This window comes from Ricinus communis, chromosome 3 (assembly GCF_019578655.1).
Source record: "Ricinus communis isolate WT05 ecotype wild-type chromosome 3, ASM1957865v1, whole genome shotgun sequence".
Classification (NCBI taxonomy): Eukaryota; Viridiplantae; Streptophyta; class Magnoliopsida; order Malpighiales; family Euphorbiaceae; genus Ricinus; species Ricinus communis.
Genome location: NC_063258.1, coordinates 4,318,518 through 4,336,601, shown reverse-complemented (window position 1 = coordinate 4,336,601; position 18,084 = coordinate 4,318,518). Strand labels below are relative to the sequence as shown.

Genomic DNA, 18,084 nt, shown 5'->3' with positions numbered 1-18,084 from the left:
ATTATATTTTTAAAAAAATAAAAAAAAATCATATTTTTGATATTTTAATATAATAAAAATAAAATAAAATAACACTGTGATTTTGATAAAAATAAAAAATATAAGTATTTTTTATTATTTTTCTAAAAATATAAGTATTTTTATTATTTTTCTAAAAATATAAATAGTTTACTACACTAATGACTTGTAAGATTGGGTCAAATTCAAAAAACTAGGCTAGAACTAGATAAATCTTTGTATATTCGTTATTTATAAAAAATAATATGTTACATTTATAGAAAAATAATAAAATAATAGAGATCTTACTCGAATTTAAAAGTAGAAATATATAATTAGAAAAGTTGGTTTTCTGATTTATCTTATGATTATAATGTGACAAAACTTATTTAAAGAATCTAGTTATGCTACAAGTTGTTTTAATGATTATTCACATAACGACTTCCTTTTTCATACTAGTCTTTGCGATTGATTAATATATTGTTAATTAAGTCATAAAATTTTATAATACTGTCATCGCTAGTACATTTGGATGCCCATCTAAAGCATTCGCCTATAAATATGATAATATTTTTATTAATTTAATCAGTATTTCGGTGAGCCTAAATCCACCTCAAGCATTTAAAGATATTACAATTTTAAAGTTCAGACATTTTATTAAACAAAATAAATATTTAGACACTAAAACAACAAAAATTCAGAAGTTAAGACACCATTTATGTAATTTTACCTATTCTTTTATCATCGTTCTCTCCTCTACCCCTCTCTCTCTCTCTCTCTCTCTCTCTGCTTTCTCTGTGTTGTAAGCTAAGTAACAATGGAAAGTGCAATTCCGTCTTCTCGCTCTAATCGCAAGCGTCCTTATTTAGAACAAGATTTAGAATTCGATGATGACTCCTCCAGCAAACCTCCAAAGTAATTCTAATTTTATTTTATTTCTTTTCCAATTTTCTTTTTTAGTTTTCTTTTCTTGACCTAAAATCATGCAATTAAATCGGATTTTTACAGGCAGAAGAAAGTGAGGTTTCCCAAGGGTAAAAAGGTAAAACCCGGTGATGAAGCACCAATTGCTATAACCAAAGTACTCGAAGAAGAAGATGGGCAAAATCCACGTCTAGCTGCCAAGGAGCGTGCAAAGCGAAGAAATTTAATCACCGCTGAGCTTTTTAGTGAAGAGCTTAATGATGTTTCTACTGCTGAAGTCACTTATCAGGTTTTTTCTCCTTTCTTTTTTTTTTTTTTTTGAATTTTCGGTGTAGTTTTTACATAGTTTTCTATTATGATGTGTTTGTTTTGTTCATTTATATGGTTACATGATCTTGTTTTAATTAATTGGCTCCGACTCAGGTTTAAACTCGATACCTTACCGCACTAGAGTAGACTTTAGTACCATTGAGCTGCACCCAATTGGTGGTTACATTATATTCTACTGAATGCTTCAAAAGTTGGAGAAAGGGTTTTAGGGCTTTGACATTAAAAGAAAATAGAAAAAGCTTAGAGCTTTAAATTAAAAGAGAAAGGAGCTTAGGGCTTTTAAATTAGAAGAGGGAAGGAGCTTATGGGTGGAAATTAAAAGGGAAAGGTTGGCGCTTGTTGATTCTAGAGGGTTTTTAAACTCTAGGGCATTTTCTTTTTGGGTTGAAATTTTAGAACTTTGGTGCTGACTTTTATAAATTGGGATTTTTTGGATAGGTAAATGGCGAAAATGGGTGTGAAAAAATGTGAAAAACTATAGCATATATGAGGTGGTTTGCAGTTTGGTGGTGCAATATTGCGATCTTTGTACACTTCCCCTCCTGTGGATTTTCAAGCCAGGAAAACCTTGACTTTCTTTTCCCCTTTTCTTTCATATTTAGCTCATGCTGTGGTAAAATGTGAAAGTTTTTGGAATGAAATAGATGCGAGTCTAGTCTCTCAATCCCTGCAATAGGCAACTCTTTTTCTACCTGTTCCCACTCGAGGATGTAATAATAAGGAAATAACAGCCTTCTTGTTTTCCTAGGTTATGTAAAGACCCAGGTTTAAGAATTCGACCTGATTCTGCTCTTTCAATCCGTTTGACAAAATAAGTTTTGGCTTTCCTGGAATGGTATTTTCACTTTTACTTCTTCTGCCCTAAATTAGCAGATGTGAGGCTTTGAATCTTGTCTGGTGTTTCATCAGTCTGCACTCCTCAGTCCTGCCTCCTGAGTAGTTGATGACTTTGTATTATCCGTTCTACATGTGATCTCTACAATTGTTGATGGTCAAAGACTTAAGAGTTGCAAAAAATTTTTCACCGTCTTTAAGGGTGTAAAGCATGCAGAGAGTATCACTGTTTTGTTGTTGCATGTGAAATGTTTACTGCTAGAGCCATAAAGTTTGTGAGACCATGTGTACATTTATTACAATTTTTGATTTTCTCTGTGATTATGTTCTTAATTTTCCCCTGAAGTATCAATATTTTATTTCAGTTAAGTTATATGTCAGATTCATCAGTTTTGGGGACAAAAAAAAAATATACAGTGATGGGTATTTTATTTTTCAGGATAATGAGAGTTTTGTTGAAGATGGGATCCAAATAGAACCATTTAACCTTGAAAAAGAAAGGGAGGAAGGTTATTTTGATGAAGCTGGAAATTTTGTGGAATATGTCAATGAGAATGAAGTCAAGGTAAAGCTTTCTTTAAAGTACACGATTCTAATAAATTTGGAAGTAGATCTGTTGATGGTGTTAATATGGATTCATACAGGATGCGTGGCTTGATAGTGTTGCAGTTGATCCAAGATATGCTGGAAAAAGCTCAAAGGTAACAACAAATGAAGATGATACCAAAGATGATGTCATTGAGCTTTCTTCTGAAGATCTTGGAATGATAAAAAAGCGTATTTCCAGCTTACTTGAGCCAGGAGAAACGGTAAATATGGTTGAATATTTTGATCTATGTTGTTGTATTTGGTCTTTAATTGAGTTTGTTAATTTGTTAATTTGAATGAAGAAGAATGATAAAATTGCTTTGAAAAGATAAAATTTCAAAGCTAGTCTTAAAAGATGTCATATGGAGTAAAAGGATGCTATTATTTAAGACCTCTTCTGCTGTTACTCATTTGTCAAGCATCTTCACTGTTGAGGATTTGTTAATTGAATGAAGATACAAAATGACTATGCTTAACATGTAGTGTTAGTAATGGAACATTGGCTATTTCTTTGTAACTTCTGTTTGAAATTGCAATTACTGAGACTCTCCTTATGTAGCATTATGATTTTAACATAATGGTGTTGCAGTGCAGAAGCAAGGCAGAGTTACAATTTTATGTAAATTAATTAGGGTTACCGATCAAATTATTGCGACAAGGAATACAAGCCTATTAAAGAAACAGCATATAGATGAATTTGCTTACTTAAGCAAGCCTTACACTGTCTTTTGATACTTCACATTTTTGTTGCACTGTCTGGAGCTTTACAATGGTTTAAGACATCGAGTGGAGACTTTATTCTATCAATGGTATAAGATATCAAGTTGAGACTTTGTTCTATCAATGATATAAGACATCAAGTTGAGACTTTATCATTGAGACTTTATTTTATCTTTATTGTGCGTCTTTTTTTAATGTCGCATGCTGTTTTGTGTGACTGTATGTGGCAATGTCCTATGTGAGCTAATTTCCTCTTGTTGACAGGTGTTGCAAGCCTTGAGAAGGTTGAAAGGTGGCTCAAATAAGAGGAAAGAGAAGATGTCGCCTCAGACACAGCTTCTGTTTGACCAGCTAACTGAAGATGCGAACAAGCTGTTGGATCATGGTGAATACAGTTAAGTTTGTTACTTCAGCTAAGCTCTTTATTGGATCCAGAGTACATTTTGGATATATGTAATATATAGATTCAGCCATTATGCCTTCTTGTCTATTTGTTTTCTTGTCTTTTCTTTTTTCTATTCAATCATCACTTTCATATAAGTTACAAATTTCTTTATTCCTTCTGTATAGCCCTGCTTGATTATTATTTACTCACTGATTTAAGTATCTAATATGCAGATGTTTACCATGACAAGCAAGAGGTCTTCAAGCGTGAGGCAGGTTGGTCCGATATATATTGCTGTTTTTTGCACTCTCTTCTCTGTGTTTTTAGTATTTCCTGGTAATTGGTTCCAGCAGTCATATCTACATTACAAGAATCAGGGAAGGGTTAATCAGTTAATTACTTAATATAGCAGACAATGCAAGTACTGGTTGGGCTTTGTTACTGGATCTTCTTGGATCATCTTAATTGCTTCTTGAATGCCGAATTTGATATACCACCTCTGAAATGTTTGCCGATGCATCTTATAATATTTCAGCTCCTTCTGTTGTTCATGACTTATCTCTGTGCGCATGTGTGATCTATTTGGTCTAACTCGTCAATCTGAACCAAACCAAGTAAAGTCAACAGTTTGGTTTAGTCCTCTAAATGGTTCAGTATGGTTTTGAAAAATATAAAACCTTGGCTTATGGTTTGGTTGGTTTTTAATATTTAGGAGGTAAACCAAACCGCATACCATTTATATGCATGCTGTAGTATTTTGAGTGTGAAGTGTTGACAATTTATTTTCCAAGTAAATATTTCAGCTTCTTTTGTGTTAATGCTTATCCAAATTTTTTATTTTACTTTTTGGCTTAATTTATTTCTTTTATTGTCCTTTTACTTAAAATGATTGATTATATTATGATTTGTGATATGGGCTTTTTAATTTAATTAAGCTAAAAAATCAGCTAAAACCATAATAAAACCAAATCAAGCAGTAACTCTTCAGTTTGGTTTTGGCTTGACCTTAAAGAAATATTTTACCTTATTTTTAGGTTGCTTTAAAAGTTTATCCTAACTGTGCTGCATTGGACACCCTTGTATGAGATTCTTGTTGCAATATTTCATCTTATTGTTATTTGTACCATATCTATTTTTATAAATTTTTCTTCAGAAGAAAAGAGTTCATTGTTACTGACCATTTAAAAAAGGTTGTGGTATGAAGCTATTGAATATTATAAAACCTATATCTTTGTGTGTTATTGCATGATGTGTTATTAGCTCTTCATATTTCCCCTTCTTTCCCTCCCTCCCCTTCTCTCTCAAGAATGGTGATCTTTTCTATGAAAACTATGATCTCTAAAGTTTTGCGTTTTATCTCTATTAACCTTTTGCAAGTGGTTATTCCGTGTTACTTATTACCCATCTCTGATGAGTTATGTTTTTTAGATGGATACGAAAAGTTAGCTTTGGCTAGGGGGAAGGGCACATCTCTAGGCACAAGCATGGGGAAGGACCTGTTCTCTGATGTAACAGATCTTGGAGCTACCTCCTCAAAACTGTCGAACTCTGTTTTGGGTGCTTCAAATACAAATTTATCTACAGCAGAAACCACGAGCAATGGTGCAGATGAGTATGACATGTTTGCAGATGATGATGATAATGCTATTGCTAGACCATCCTCTGATGGCAGTAATTTGGTTTCTGACTCTAATTCTAGTGGAGTCGGTCAACCATTGACTGGTGGCCCAACCTCTAATTCTGAAAGTAAGCTCTTAGTATTGAGTTTGAGTTATTTAGACATTTTGCGGATAACTTAAATAGTCCTCTTTTATAAGGGAAATTCTTTCCTTGCATGGCTTGGTTTTCCTTATACCTTGTAATTGTTTGATCTGCAGCTGGAGCTTTGCAAGATGATTATGTGTATGATGAGACATCTGGGTAATCTCTCTTTTCCCACAAGCACATACAATAAACTTTTTTCAAGTGATTATGGAACTCTATGGCATTGGTGTTTTTGGCTCCTTTTATGGGTTGAGAAATGACCTATGTGATTCTATGGTTTTCTGCTGCGCTGGAGTGACAGGAAAAAAAATTTCTGTATATCAGCTTGTTCATTGAGTGTCTTTTTTTTTTCCCCTAAGGTTTATGAAAGAGCAAATTAAGTTGAGCAATGTTTCGCTATTATTACCGAAAATGTATTGTGGGTGTGATATCATACAAGTATGCTAAAATAATATTTCTTAATTCTAAGAGATGGAAACACACCATTGCTATTTTTATCCCTGAATTTCTAACTATAAACAGTGGGTACAATTTTGTATCTCCGTCTTCTTCTTTCTGCTAAGTTAAAAACAGAGGATTTTAGGTTGAAACGTCTGTTTGCTTGTTCTCATTATTTGATGGTGTCTTCTTGTGTGTTTGCTTCTGAGCTGTATCTTTAAAACTGTTTGAATACTTCTATTGTTGTTGCTGCCTTTTTTTTTTTTTCCTCTTTATTTATTTATTTATTTTTGCCTTTAAGCTGTAAGGGGCATGCTAACTCTGTGTTCAATTATTGTTATCATTTTCATTAACTCTGTTTGGTGGTTTATGGAATTCGTTCTTATCTGAAGTTAATCCTGCTATATTTTCTAATTGTGATTTAGTTAATGATCATCTTCCTGCACTTTGTTTGCTTTTGGGGTTGGTTAATAATCAATCTAGTCATTATCGGAGCAATTCCTTAATTTTACCTTTTCTTCTTCCCAGGAATTCAAGGATGCAGCAGAACCCTATGAACATACCTATATTATTCGTGTTTTAGGTTTTATACTTCACTTAAAAGTCATGTTGACATTGGTTTTCCTGTATTCATCCAGGTATTACTACAGCGGCAGTTCAGGTTACTATTATGATCCATCTACAGGACTGTACTGCTATGCAACATCAGGCCAATGGTAATGAACTTACAATCTAAAATCTCTTATAACTCCAATTTTGGCTGAACACTTTGATATCCTTGTAGTTTAAACTAAACTGCTTAATGCTTATGGTAGAAAAGATTGCTAACCTTAATTAAACTCTATGGGTTCATTTGTGTTACAATTAGCTTCTCTAGATATTGCAACTCAGTCCAATTTAGCTAAAATTCAAACTTCAAATACTGAACCAAATGGACGTTTTTCAACTAATCCAGTTCAGTTTAATTTGAATCTTACAATTGTGAGGGCAATTTGGTTCCTTCAAAAGATGAATAAACCAGAAACAAGAACAATTCATATAATGTAGTCAGTTTGATTTGAATCTTAGGATTATGAGGCCATTTCTTTGTCTTCACTTCTTTTCTTCCAGCTATCAGTCTAAGCTATTCTGAGTGATTGCATGGCCTTGAGCTTCTGTTTGATAGGCTATTGCCCTTAAAAACTCCCAGATGGAGTTGTCTAATATAGAAATTTCACAAGGTGGAAAATTCTTGCTAGTGATTGAATGATATATGAACTGTCATCTGTAATCGCGAGCATGCGTGACCCAACTGATACCCTTTTGTTTTCATTTCTTCTAGGTACTCGTACAATCAGGAAACCGGCGCATACGATGAAATCCATGATATATCAAATGCAAACTGAAGAAACAGTTTTGTTGCTCACTTGAGGAGTTTGTACAGGCTACCAAGAAAAGGTTGTGATATGACAAAATGGATATGAGATAGCTTTGATCTAGGTACCTTTCTTGCAGTTAAAGAACTAACCCTTGCATTAAATCTTGGCGATACAAATATTTAATTAGCACTATACAATTTTGTATGCTATATCTTTTTGTGTTTATCCAACAGTTGTAATAAAGCACCATGTTTAGAAAGAAATGTGAAGGTTTTCTAGGATGCAAACGGACTTGCTCATATACGTAAGTTTTATCCTTTTGCATCATTTTCACATTTATAAAAGCTTTTATCCAGTCACATTGCTCCATGCCAAGGATCTTCCTCTCAATAATGATTCTCCATCCTCCACCCTCCCTGAATAAGGCCTCCTTAGTCTGGGCAAAGACACTCGCGATTTGTTCAGGGAAGACAATTGCGTTTCTCTCGAGTTTGGGACCATAATCATTATGTAGAGAGATGTCAAGTGATTCACGGCATAGGGATTTATTCAAGGAGTTTGCTCCGGAAGGCACCGCAGGGATTTGGGGAAGTTGCTATCTTGGTGTGGATTTTCCTGTGCAGGTTGACTTTGTTGTGTTGTTTAGGAATTTGTGGCAGCAACTTAATGTTGTGACTGGTGATGGTGCTGGTGGGTCATTTGACACTCCTGCAATCCTAATCATTATCATCTCCATTGCACCAAAATCCCAATTCATTGCCAAACTTTTCCTCTCTTACACACCATATGGAAGATGCTATCTTTCTAGAAATTAGCTACTATTTTAAGCCACAGGATTATTTGAAAAATTACATTGATTATACACTTCAAGATTCTTTAGAAAAAGAAGAAAAGAATTGAAGCATGCATATGTGGAGAGATTAATATGTAGACTTGGAAAATATAAATCAATTTGGTCTAAAAAGTACGCAAATGCAAGTCAATGGATAGTCTTTCTAGTTCTTCCCCAGAGTTTTGGCCATTAGAAAGATATCTTTTAGATTTGTGTTGGTTTTCAATCCACATGACATCTTTGGAATTTTTTTGTGGTGAAGAATCCCAATACATATTCCCAAGGCGTTTACTCAGAGCATTACTGATAGTATTATTCTGATTATAGATTTTTTGTCAATCTAAATTTTCATCATTTGATCATTTAGATTGTCTTTTTTTGTGAATTTAGTTTTTATAAATGAAGATGTATATAGAAAATAACAATAATTAAAATAGATAAAACAAATACATTTTAACTTAGTGGAATTTATATATTTTAGATTTTCTTAATCATAAATTCTTTAAGAAAAATAGGCGTCGGAATTTAAAGAAAAGAAGGAGAATAAGTCTTCAACTTGCGAAAGTTCTCAATCAAATAGATGTTTCATTGTATTTTAAGAAATAAATAGTCGTTTATCCGTGCATTGCACGACTGTTATTATTATAAAATTAAATTAAATTTATTTATCATATTCTAAAAATAACAGTAAATTAGATATTTTTAATTTTTCTTCTTAAATTTTTTAATATTCTAAGATTTTATTAGAGTACTAATATAAAGAGTTATTCTAAAAATATTCATTAGCTAATCTAATATTATATAAATTAATATTATTAATACAATTGATATTACTATTTCTTAGCATTAGAAATTATTATATAATTAAAAAACTAATTTATTATTAATATAATATTTAAAATATTATTTTCTAAAATTAGAACCATTATCTAATTAAAAATAGATTTATTAGTTAATCGAATATTAAAATATAATTAATATACTATTTTTTAAAATAATTATTATTTAATTAAAAATTAATTATTATTAATATATTATTTATTAGGATTAGAATCAGTGTCTAATTAGAAATATAACTTATTAATTAGTAAATTCATAAAAAGTCATAAAATTATACATAAACTTAAATCTCATGTCTCAAAAATAAGTATACATGTCAAAATAAAAATCTTATGTATCAAAAAAAGACGCATGTAAATAAAATTTAGGTCTCAAAAATTTACATATACTACTCGTTTATCCGTATGTTGTACGATCGTTATTATTATTATTTTAATTATAAAATCAAATTAATAGATACATTTTAATAAGATTTTTTAATATTTAATATTAATTTATAAAATTTTAAAAAATAATAGTAAGCTAACTATTTTTGAATTAATATTTTAAAATTCTAAAATTTTATTAATGCAATAATATAAAAATTAGTTATTAAGTAATATTAATATTATATAAATTAATTTATCAATATAATTGATATTACTATTTTTTAAGATTAAGAATCTATTATATAATTAAAATTAATTTATTATTAAAAATATAATAAATTAATTTATTATTATTTTTAGAATTAGAATTATTATCTAATTACAGAATTAATTTATTATTAAAAATATAATTTCTTAATTACAGAATTAATTTATTATTAAAAATATAATTTAACTGATAATATAAAATATAATTTATTATTTGCTAGAATTAGAATTATTATTTAATTACAAAAATAATTTATTAGTTAATATAATATTAAAACATAATTAATATACTATTTTATAATATAATTAATATAATTATTTGATTAGAAAATTATTTATTAAGATTAGAGTTAGAGTTAATATTTAATTAAGAACGTAATGTATAAATTAATAAATTAATAAAAGAATTATAAAATTACATATAAACTTAAATTCCATATATTAAAAGTAAGTATACATATCAAAACAAAAATCTTATATGTAAAAATTGAGCATATATATTAAAAAAATTTATAATATATATATATATATATATGACAATTTAATAATGGGGTAATGGAAAAAGAAAATCTTATTAATCAAAACATCCATCTAGTCAACAAAATTTTAGTTTACTTATTTCTGTTGACCACCCATAACAAAATGCAGTCGTTAAACATACATTTTGGTTTTTGAATGTTTTTAATTTTCCTTGGTGTCCCCATATTCGGTTTCATTTTCTGGCACTTAGATTGTGAGTAATTGATTCATTCAAAACACTTTAGGGAAAGTTCTTGATTAGAAGGTGGTCGACAATGGACCATTACCCTTCTAAAGTTGAAGGGAATACATCCTTCTAGCCAGAAATATATGTTTACATTAGGCTTACTTTTCAAATAACTTTTCTACTTTCCCATTGTTTTCCACCTATCACATTGTTTTTATCTTAATTTTAATTGGGGTATCTTTGCGTTTTTCTATATTATATTAGTTACTTTCTAACATTAAAAAAATTATATTTTTTATATTTTTTATTTTATAATTTTATATTAAAAACTCTTTCCATTAGAATTTTTTTATTAGAAAATCGTTAATTATCTAATTTTTTGTGTAATATATAAATTTCTCCTTTTTATTTTTATATTGCATTAAAACCTCCTTGTGTTTTAAAAGTCAATGGAATTAAAGAACTAAATTGATAAAAAAATACAATTTAATACTCAAATTTCTTATCAAAGTCACAATTCGAGTATAACAAAATTAATAATAAGAACAATATCTATTTTTTTAATAATTTAAAATTAAATCATATGAGTTTTCAATATTTTGATAAATACAAGTACTTTTAAAATATATAGATTTTTGCTAGAATTTGACTATGCTAGAAATTAAAATAATTAAAGAACACTAGTTAATTATTTAGGTTAAGTACTATTTACTCCATGAGGTTTGGTTTAATATATGACTCGATTCTTGTATTTTTTATTATATTAAAATCCCTTTTAGTTTTAATAAACTAACTATTATCCTCTTCCGTGTTAGTTTAAAGACTAAACTGGTAAGTTAAGATTACAATTTGAATGTTGAACTTATTATCAAGTATCAAACTCGTCCAAAACTAATTTTATTATCAAATTAGGGTAAGATTTTATTTTTAGCATAAGTTAGTTTTAGTGCTAATTAAAATAATAGATTTAATATTCTATTACTTGTTTATGTCTTTTACTATTTTAGCATAATTTAATTCTAAAAAACTTAAATGTATTAAAAATACTTATTTTTATTTAAAATTATTAAATTATTATGTAGTTTAATTTTAAATGTTTAAATAAAATAAATAGTTAAAGTTATTATTTTTATTACACACTATAATCAAACTATATTAAAAATAAAGATTTAACTCATATTGATCTCATTTGAATGGTTAATAAAAGATTTTAATTTTGACATACAAGATTATCGTGATCTTCTCTGTTGATAGCGAATTTGTGAACTTCAGATTATTTCACTATAAGACATGATTGTTTAATTTAATTTTTAATTTTTATATAGTTTAAATATAATATATAATAAAAATAACAATAGAATGATATTTTTTAACTAGAAATATTTATTTTATATTAATAATTAAAATTAATTTATATAGCAATTTAATAATATTACTGTTAATATAAGTAGTTTTAAATTCTTTAAATTTGCTTGGATTAAATTTTGTATTAAAAATATAAATTAGATCAAGAAAAATTTATTATTTTAATTATAAGAAAAAATTTATATATTACATCAAATGTAAGGGAAAATATTACAAAACTAAACATAATTACTGATTGTTTAATGAAAATTCTGACGAAAGAGATTTTTAGTATAAAATTACAAAATAGAAGGATGAAAAAAATATAATTCTTATATATTATGAGATAGTATACTACAAAAGAATACATGGGCAAATAGTAATTATCTTTTATATATTTTGACATTAATTTTAATTATGTTTTTGGCAAAATTATCAATAAAGATTTGCTAATATAACTATATTTTCGGCTATAAAAGAAAATGAGTCAGTATTAGAGTTACTAACTTATTCTTAGAGACTTTAAAATTCTTTTTTTTCTAAATATGTTTAGAATGTTAGAAATCTAAGGTTTGAAATATTTCTTACTATTACAACAAATGATAAAAAAAAGTGGAGGAATAGAAAGTTAGATTACTAAATCTTCTTCTGAATAATAAAGATAAATAAAATATTATATAAAACTATCAATTATTAGATCATATGTTTATTTCTTTAATTATGATGCCTGTTTATAGATAGATGATGAGTCAACAATTATAATATTAATTTAATCTCTTTTTTTTTTTAATTGTTATCATTAGAATTATAGTCAATCAAGGAATTTTGATCGATAACTTTTACCGAGGCTAAATTTAGATTAATATTAAATTACATTGCTAAAATTGAAAACTTGAAAATTAAATAGTAAATTTGAAAACAAGTCCAAATTACAGGATTTATTTAGCAATTAAGCCTATTTAAGATGATGAAAAACTGTTGTGGTTTCTACTCAGCTTCATCATTGAGCATATTGTCTTATTTTACTTCCATTCACATGGGATACACATAAAAGCTGTTAAAGAGTGGTATTCTGTGACTATAATTCAGGCTACTCTACAAGCAAAACATTTCCTAAAGTAAGTGTCTGCATCGACTCTGACAGAGGAAGCCTTCTGGTGGACAGCTCTTGAGAAACTTGTTGCATTGATGGCCTATTCCTTGGGTTAGCATTGATGCAGGTAAATGCTAACCTGATGATTGTGACAATTTTATCAGCTAATTCAAGAGCAGGAGCTGGCAGACGCCTGTCTAATATATCTTTCAAGAGGATGTTATGAGCATTCAATCCTGAGGAAGAGAGTAGTTCCCCAGGATAATGCCCCATTATTATTTCAAGTGTCACCACTCCCAAACTGTAAACATCACATTTCTCTGTAACCTTCATTGTGTATGCAAGCTCTGAATATGAAACATTTGGAAAACAAAGAGGTCAATAAACAGAAAAAAGATGATAACTGATGAGGAATTTAATAAAATAATGTCCCCTTTTTGGGGTATCAAGTTAGGTGATATCCTACTGTTCCATATTAATTAATATTTTTTAATATTTTACTGAATTAAGAAAACATTTAATAAATTTAATTATTAAAAAAATAATAAAATAGAACTAAATTATTCTTCTATAGATATTTTTAAAATTTATTACACTCTTTTATAGACTTATAAAATTTTACAAAACCAATTATAAATAATGTTAATATAAAGATAAAATAAAAAAATTAATATTATATTAATATATAAAAATAATAAATTATTAAAAAATTATTAAAAAAAAAGTCAATTAATAGGGAATGGAACGGAAAGAGTAAGTTATCGTACAGCCCACTAACCCTACTAACGGCACATTTAAAAATTAAAAAAAAAAGAAAAATTAATTATATTTTTAGAATTCTCAAAACTGCATAATAAAAAAAATAAAGTAGATAAATTAATATTTCTCTGAAAGCAAATTTTAAAATCTATTCATAAAAACAATAATACTAAAAAATAAAAATCAATCAATCAAATTAAAAAATTTCAACCCTTTTTTTCTAACATCCAAAGACAATCTCAAACGGGCACTAAGTCGAACTCCTAGTTCCGACAAAAGTGAAGTGAAATGTAGAAAGTTGAAAATTAATCACATTACCTGGTGCAATGTATCCATATGTTCCTGCAAGACCTGTCCAGTTAGATGAATCCTGCTTTATGAGTCTAGCAGTGCCAAAATCAGAAACAGTAGCTTCATAGTTTTCATCTAGCAGGATATTGTTGCTTGATAAGTCACGATGAATTACAGGTGGATTGCAGTCATGATGCATGTAAAAGAGAGCATTGACAGCCCCTCTAACAACATTGATTCTCTTACACCAATCCAACTGTTTTGCTAGCACTGCATTGCTCAAGATCTTAGCTAAACTTCCCTTCTCCAAGTACTCATAGACTAGAAATGGTTGTTGAACTTGCAAGCAGAAACCATGCAGCTTGACAATATTTCTGTGACGAATTTTAGCCAATGCCTGAATTTCACTCTCGAAAGTCTTTCGATCTTCAAGCTTGGTACAATGAAAAGGGTGAAGCTTCTTCACTGCTACAACCTGACCTGTTGATAGCTTGGCTTTATAAACACTTCCATATCCTCCAACACCAATGCAATACTTGGCATTGAAACCTTCTGTTGCTACTTTAATGTCTTCATAGACTAACTTCCCATCGTAACTCCATATTGCAAACAAATCTGAATGCTGTGAAACCATGAAATTATTGCTTACTTTGTTCCTCCCTTTCTTCAGGATGCATGCCACGCCAATTAGAATGATTGTGAGGAGTAGGAGTACTGCTGCAGAAAGAGGTAGAAGAATCAGAATTAGTGTATGGGGATGGTCTTTCCCATTGTTGGAAGGAGAAGGAAGACAAATTTCCAAGCCGGTGTAGTTGCCACACAAGCCCTTGTTGTGCGTAAATGCTTCCGATGGTGCTTCTTGAAATGGTTTACTGTCAGGAATTGGACCCTCTAACTCATTGTAGGAGAGATCAATAAGTCTCAGACTTTGCAGTTGCTTGAAAGTGGATGGAATTGAACCTGTCAGGTCATTGTGAGAGACATCCAATACTTCCAATTTGATTAGGTTTCCAAGTTGCAATGGAATTTCACCAGAAAGTGAATTTCTACTAAGATCTAGTAGAACTTGCAGTGACACCAACTTCCCAAGCTCAACCGGAATGCCTTCACGAAAATTGTTGTTGCTCAAGTTCAAGAACAACAGTTTTGAGCAATCACCAAGTTGTTTGGGTATGATTCCACTTAGACTGTTTGCTGCCAGATCAAGATAAGCAAGATCAGGCAACGTTCCGAGCTCTGGAGGAATTTCGCCAGAAAGATTGTTGTTGCTCAGTGTCAGATTGAACAGTGACTCCAATTTCCCCAACTCTTTGGGTATCTGCCCTTCAAGGTTATTTGAAGAAAGGTCCATAAAATGTAGAAGTGTCGAGTCTGCAAGCTCTGTTGGTATCACACCTGTGATATTATTGTTGGAGATTTTTAGACTAGTCAGAACTTTGCACTTTCCCCAATTTGGCGAAACCTCCCCGCAAAAATTATTATAGCTCAAGTCTACATAATCAAGTTTTGGATATATCCCAAAATCCTTAGATATATTACCAGCGAGATTATTCCTATCGAGTCGAAGTCTAGTCAAGCTTGTGCAGTTTTTCAGGCCTTCAGGAACAGCACCTGTGAATCTATTGTTACTTGCACAAAAATCCTCCAGTATGCCACCGTAGCAAATGTTTTCTGGCAAGAAACCAGAAATGCTATTGTTTGACAAGAAGAACAATGTCAAGTTAACAAGTTTATTGATCTCTTGAGGAAGTGGACCGGACAATTGATTTCCATAGAGTGATAAAACCTTAAGGTCTATCAGATAACCTATGGAAGGAGGGATTGAACCGGTAAGGTTGTTTAAGTTGAGGCGAAGCTCAGAAAGAGATTTCAACTTTCCAAGTTGTGATGGAATTGAGCCAGATAAACCATTGTTGCCAAGGTTTAGAACGGAAAGGTTGGTCAAATCTCCAATAGTGGCAGGAATAGACCCTGAAAGAAAGTTGCTAGACAAGCTCAGAACATTGAGTTCTGTCATGGTTCCTACTTCTTCAGGAATATATCCGTGGAATTCATTGTAACCCAGATTAAGAATGGTAAGCTTGGATAGGTTACTGATTTGAGGAGGGATTTTTCCAGTGAGTTCATTGTCATGGAGGTCAAGAGAAGATAGATTAGGCAATGATGAGAAGTTGAAGGCATCAAGCGTACCTTGTAATTCGACACTTGTTAAGTTTATCCTGGCGATACTTCCAGCCACATTGCAGCTGATACCAAGCCATGAAGAGCATGGACTAATGGCAGTGCCGCTGGTATTCCTGGAAACAAAAGTCCATGAAGAAAGAACATACTGAGTTTGGTCACTAAGGCTTCTTTTCCATTTGAGTAATGCTTCCATTTCAACTTCTTGATGATTTATAGCGGAAACAAGCTGAACATAAGAATCAACAATCAAGCTCATGAGAAGAAGAAGAAGAAGGGGTGAGAAAGCTTTCAGAAACATGGTGTTCTTCATATATATATATATATATATATAGAGAGAGAGAGAGAGAGAGAGAGAGATCAAAGCAAGATTCTCCAAGAAAGTATATAGTTGATCTAGATCAGGATTTAAAAAACTGAAACATATAGAGATTGAGACTGTCAATATCTTAGTGAGATTAGATGCAAGAATTTAAACGGATACAAATCATGTCTGTTAATTTGAGTGTGATATTATATATGTAAAAGAAGCGCTGTTTCTTCCTTCCAAGAAAGCTGCCATCCAGTTAAGTCTCTTTCATGGTCACCGTGGACTTGTATTTCCAAAAATAACTAACCCTTTTTATACGGCAACTAGACCTTTCATATAAACAATATATATATATATATGAAAGCTTAATGCTTGCTTAGACATGTATGTATGTATGCCATGTGCAGAAGTGCCTTCAGTTGTATTTGATTTAATTTAAGAGTTGGCACTTGATTCCACCTCAAGAATTATCGTCTCTTTAGAGAATAAAATAATCTTCTTTATAACTTCTAGAGACAATACAATGTCGTCATGCCAATTACCTTATATTTTGTCTTCTTAAGTTACAAAGACCAAATAAAGACATGTAAATTATTATTATAAAAATTTTAATATAAAAAATTAATATATAATATAATATTTATTTAAATATTTAACTATTTTATAAATATTTTTTTTGCCGTATTGTACTATTATATATTTTATACATTAATGAATAATTAGACTTCAAGTAAATTTATAAAATATTTATATTTATATAATCTCAATACTAAGCTTTTTAAGTTTATTTTATTCAATTATATTATTATTTATCAAAAAATTATCTTAATCAAATATTTTTTTTTTATTTTTCTAAATAATCTAATTATATTATTTTTAATAATTATTTGATAAAAATATTAAAATTAATTCTCCAAGAAAGAAATATGAAAAGAGTTTAATATTTTAGTTTCAATAGTTTTTTAAAATTTTTAATTTTATAATATAATACTTTTAATTGTAATATTAGTATAACTAAAATATTAATTTTTATTTTGAAGAAAAATAGTAAAAAAGATATAAGAATTTGAATTTTTTTATGATAAAAAGGAAAATGTCAACATAAAATATTAAATAGTAAATAATCTTATGAATGAAATATTATAAGAATAATGAATACATGAATTAATATATCAGTAAAATTAAATTAACAATATCATATCTTTTTTCTAACTCTTTATTTTAAATTTTGCAAATCCGGTCCATTAGAACACCTGAAGAAAATTATTTTTTCTAAATTTGTATTTATAATTTATTTTTTTACAATTTATATATTTAATATTTATTATTTTATTATAGGATATTGATTCTATTAATGTGCATATACTTAAATATATTATTTAATTATTTAGATTTTAGTATTTGAATTTTATTAGATATATGATTAAAAGTTGATAATTTACTATTAGTTTATTATAATTATTATTTAAAATACAATAAATAAAATATAATCAATTTTTATTAGATTAGTCTAATCGGCGATTCGATTGGTTGAACTGATCAAATTGAAAAACACACCTTGACTGATTCATTCTCCAGTCCGATTTTTAAAATATTGCTATATATTAATAGTAAATCTTATTATATTTTTAATAAAATAGGTTTGTATTTATATATGAATTAATAAAAAATTAGAAGAAATTAGTAAAATAATAAAAAATTTAAATTTGGATCATAAAAGTAGTTAAAAAGGTTTGTGATATGTTTGAGAATTTA

General features: G+C 29.2%; 2 protein-coding genes across 3 annotated transcripts; one reads left to right on the top strand and one right to left on the bottom strand.

Annotated features, from left to right (window-relative positions):
* The first annotated feature begins 709 nt into the window (after positions 1–709).
* On the top strand, positions 710–7,625 carry LOC8264068 (SUPPRESSOR OF ABI3-5). 2 transcript variants are annotated; one of them, XR_007215127.1, is made up of 10 exons: positions 710–912; positions 1,006–1,210; positions 2,525–2,650; positions 2,730–2,894; positions 3,658–3,787; positions 4,012–4,053; positions 5,207–5,524; positions 5,656–5,698; positions 6,509–6,696; positions 7,302–7,625. XR_007215127.1 is itself a non-coding variant. In XM_048371961.1 (10 exons), the coding sequence occupies exons 1-10, from the start codon at positions 815–817 to the stop codon at positions 7,363–7,365; spliced, it is 1,269 nt and encodes a 422-aa protein (XP_048227918.1). In that variant the 5' UTR covers positions 712–814; the 3' UTR covers positions 7,366–7,625. The 2 variants fall into 2 exon arrangements, 1 of the variants encoding a protein (XP_048227918.1); XM_048371961.1 differs by having other exon boundaries at positions 712–912; positions 6,619–6,696.
* A 4,954-nt stretch (positions 7,626–12,579) lies between these two features.
* LOC125369406 (probable leucine-rich repeat receptor-like protein kinase At1g35710) lies at positions 12,580–16,493 on the bottom strand. Its single transcript, XM_048371526.1, has 2 exons — positions 13,866–16,493; positions 12,580–13,135 (listed from the first exon to the last, which is right to left on the bottom strand). The coding sequence occupies exons 1-2, from the start codon at positions 16,330–16,332 to the stop codon at positions 12,786–12,788; spliced, it is 2,817 nt and encodes a 938-aa protein (XP_048227483.1). The 5' UTR covers positions 16,333–16,493; the 3' UTR covers positions 12,580–12,785.
* Between the last annotated feature and the right edge of the window lie 1,591 nt (positions 16,494–18,084).